General features: G+C 26.9%; 1 protein-coding gene across 1 annotated transcript; it reads left to right on the top strand.

Annotated features, from left to right (window-relative positions):
• Positions 1 to 1,064: 1,064 nt before the first annotated feature.
• LOC112794304 (uncharacterized) lies at positions 1,065 to 3,421 on the top strand. Its single transcript, XM_025836376.2, has 2 exons — positions 1,065 to 1,766; positions 2,880 to 3,421. Exons 1-2 carry the CDS (start codon positions 1,392 to 1,394, stop codon positions 3,150 to 3,152), a joined length of 648 nt encoding a protein of 215 aa, XP_025692161.1. The 5' UTR covers positions 1,065 to 1,391; the 3' UTR covers positions 3,153 to 3,421.
• The last annotated feature ends 302 nt before the right edge of the window (positions 3,422 to 3,723 follow it).

The raw sequence follows: 3,723 nt of genomic DNA, 5'->3' as shown, positions 1-3,723 counted from the left end.
TATTCTAAATTTTTATAAATAAAAATAATAACTTATTTATTTTTTTATAAATACAAACCAGTTTATTCATTTATGAATAAATTTATCAATATTTTAAACTTTTATAAATAAAAATAATTTTTACTCTTATAATAAGTAATTGTAGGTCAACAGCTGAATAGATAAAATCTCCACAATTATTATGTGTACACCAAAATCAACCACTAATATAAAATATATATTGAAATATAAATATATATTTAAAATAAATTAAACTACACATGTATAAATATATTGGTAATTGATCTTGATGAAAATGATACATAAATGAGGAGTTAGTTCAAAAAATTAAATACATTCTATATGTATGGATAAAAAAAGGGCTCAAAAGTTCTCTTTATTAAAAAAGAAAATAAAAAAATTTCTTTGTTAAAAATTTTAAAAATTCATTTAAAAAAGAGTCATAAATTAATAAAAAAAGGGATTAAAATTTATACATTAATTTATTTTTGTGATCTTTTTATGATCGGTATGCATCAAAATAGTAGGGCTCCTAAAAAGATAAAATCTTATTCTAATCAATTAATTTTATAGAGAAAGACTCCTATTTTTTAGATCAAGAAGTTGATAGTAAAATATCAAATCAATTTATTAACTTTTTAATATATCATAATATAATATGGAGGACAAAAAACAAAGATTTTGATATGTTTGTAAATTCTTCGAGCGAATAAATAATGCCCAAAATAACAATTTATGATACTATACAATTTATACTACTAATTCTATTTAAAATAATATTGTACTCATTTCACTCTAATCAGTATATGTGACGTAACTAAATATCATTTGACAGATAATTTATAGTTAAAGCTCTTTTCCGTGATATATATTTTTGTAACAGTAATAGCAGCTGCCAGAAACAGTTACAAGTGTTATTAGGGGAAAAGGAAGGGGCCGTTTTGATTCATTATCAGGAATATGTGGTTCTGAATTAGACTTACTTTGGGAGAATCTGATTCATTCTGTTAAGAAAAGTTAACAATAATAATAATAAGGTCATGATGACTCATACATCATGCATTGTTCATTCATTCATTCATCTCATATCAGATTCTCTCTCTCATTTTCTCTCTCTCACTGAAACCTCACTTGAATGCTCCTCTAAAAGGAACATCAGCATGAGGCTATAGTCCTTTTTCACCTATCCAATTCACCACTCCCTTTTTCTGCTTTCAATCTCTTTCCATTTTGTCTCTTCCTCTAAACTTCACTGTATCTTTTCTCTCTGTCCCTCTATTTATACATCCCTTTCAAATTCACATTCACACATACTTGTAACTTGTTCCTCCTCCTCATCATCAAGAAACTGAACAACAATAATAGAAAAAAATTAAAAAAAAATAACAATAATGTCCCCAACAGGTTCATCAAGATGGAGCCCTACAACTGAACAACTCATGATCTTGGAGGAACTGTATAGGAGTGGGATTAGAACTCCAAGTGCTTCTCAGATTCAACAAATAACGACTCATCTTTCCTTCTATGGAAGGATTGAAGGCAAGAATGTGTTCTACTGGTTCCAAAATCATAAGGCTAGGGATAGACAGAAGCTTAGGAGAAAGCTTAACAAACAGCTCCAGCTACAGCAGCAACTTCAGCTCCATAATGTCCATCACTTCAACCAAGATTTCAGTAACCATTTTCTTGCTGGTTTTGGTTATCCTTCTTGTTCTCCTGTTACCAAACAAGTTCCCTTCTATGCCACTTCTGGTTTGTCTTTTCAGGTAATAATTAATTGTAGTCACTTAGTTTCACACGCACCATGTATTTACAAAGCCTTGCTTTTGTGTTATTTTCAATCATAATAGGGTTATTATTTCTGACCATCATTAAAAGAAAATAAAATGTTCATCTAAAATATTCACTAATATTAATAAAAATGTCGGTCTTTTAATATTTTTTATAATAATATTATTAAAAAATGTTCATTTTTCTTATATTGATTATTTCATTAGCTAGTTAGTTTTCTCTTCCCAGCTAATTCTTTGCGTGGAATTCGATAATGAGTAACGTTAAAAAGTTAATTTTTGTCTCTCAACATTACTAATGTTTTTTTTTTTAAATTATTTTATTTATTTTAAATTTTAGATTTTTAATTATAAATTTTTAACCATAAATCTTAAATGATAAACCTAAAATTTGAATCTCTAAAAAGAATAAAAACAAGTAATTAATATTAACTAATTAAAAATTAACTGTTTTTTATATCTTTTATCGTTAATTTATAGTATATTCGTTAGGCTGCGGATTAGAAATGATGATGGCTTAGTTTATAGTAATGAGTTTAGTTAACAAAAAAGGTAGAATATAATACCACTTGGGATCAATCGCACAATAATTATTAAGGGAAGGTAAGAGGAATGAAGAAGCAAGAACTCTATATATTCCAAAAGAAAGGCATGTTTCTAGTTTGAACAATATGAAGTAGTCATCAGTAATAAACACCGACCTAAATTATTATATATTATGAAAAACTGATGATTGTATTATACTTTATACACATTTCTTTTGTAATTTTTTTATCCATCAAGATATTTGGACATAAAAGATTAATCATTAAATTACTTATTTATATAAAATATATAATAATAAAATAAAATATAAACTAAAAATAAATTAAACAACGTATATTTATACATAAATATAATAATTTAATAATAAATTTTTTTTATTTTTTATTTTTTTTGTCTTTTCTCACATCTCCATCACATTGAATACTAAAACTGAAAAATGTACAAAATAGAAACACAAAAGAAGTGCATATAATATTCCTCTGAATTATGCATATGCGTGTTACTTTAATGGTAGTTTTCTTCATTTTCATTATAAATGATCAGGGAGGAGGAGTAGCTGCATACGCATCGCAAGAAGGGGCGATGAATTGCAAGTGTAGTGTGCATCATAACTCAGAAAGTTTGTTGGAGAAGAATAAAGAGATGAGATTCTTCAATAATAACTATGGTTGGACACTTGGCGGCGATGTTAACCATTATCATGAATCATCATGTTGCACTACTACTAATCAACCTCTCAAGACTCTTGATCTGTTTCCAGTCACATCCACTACCAGAATCAAAGAAGATTGCACCAAGACTCTTGATGGGTGGTAGTGAAATTTGATGCAAAATGCTAAAGTGTGTTCTTCTTAGGAGACATGTGGTTTGCAGAATGTTATTATCTTTAAGGGAATCTGAACTTGAGAATCCGATCTAATCTTACTACAAAGAATAAATAGTCTTGTACGTAGGACATTTGGTTGCACCACGAAAAACTAGAAGTATGAAAATAATTAACTTAATTAGTACTTTTGTATATCGTGCAAATCCTAGGGTATTTGACACACCTCACTATGAATGATATAATATTGGTATTATTTAACTAGTTAGGTGTACATTAAAATTAATTATAAAAATAGAATACACATTACAATATAAAATACATATTATAAATGAGTTAAACTATATATTTATTTATATGTAACATACAAATATATAATAAATATATAATAATTAATTTTAGTGATTAATTTGTATGCAAATAATATTTTTTGATATTATTTTATCCTAGAACACTACAATGGACATGTCATGTCATTTATTTCTCTATGTTTTCTCTTTTCTCCTGCTACTGCTAGTTATTTTCTACACTTTCATTAGTTTAGTTATCATAGTTCAGAGAATA

This window comes from Arachis hypogaea, chromosome 4 (assembly GCF_003086295.3).
Source record: "Arachis hypogaea cultivar Tifrunner chromosome 4, arahy.Tifrunner.gnm2.J5K5, whole genome shotgun sequence".
Taxonomy (NCBI): Eukaryota; Viridiplantae; Streptophyta; class Magnoliopsida; order Fabales; family Fabaceae; genus Arachis; species Arachis hypogaea.
The sequence above is the reverse complement of the archived record's forward strand: the minus strand, read 5'-3'. Positions and strand labels throughout refer to the sequence as shown.

Bases quoted from the DNA above. Each gene is read 5' to 3' on its own strand.
- LOC112794304 (XM_025836376.2), top strand. From the start codon at position 1,392: ATGTCCCCAACAGGTTCATCAAGATGGAGCCCTACAACTGAACAACTC. The intron at 1,767-2,879 runs GTAATAATTAAT...ATAAATGATCAG, and splicing joins CTTCTGGTTTGTCTTTTCAG to GGAGGAGGAGTAGCTGCATA.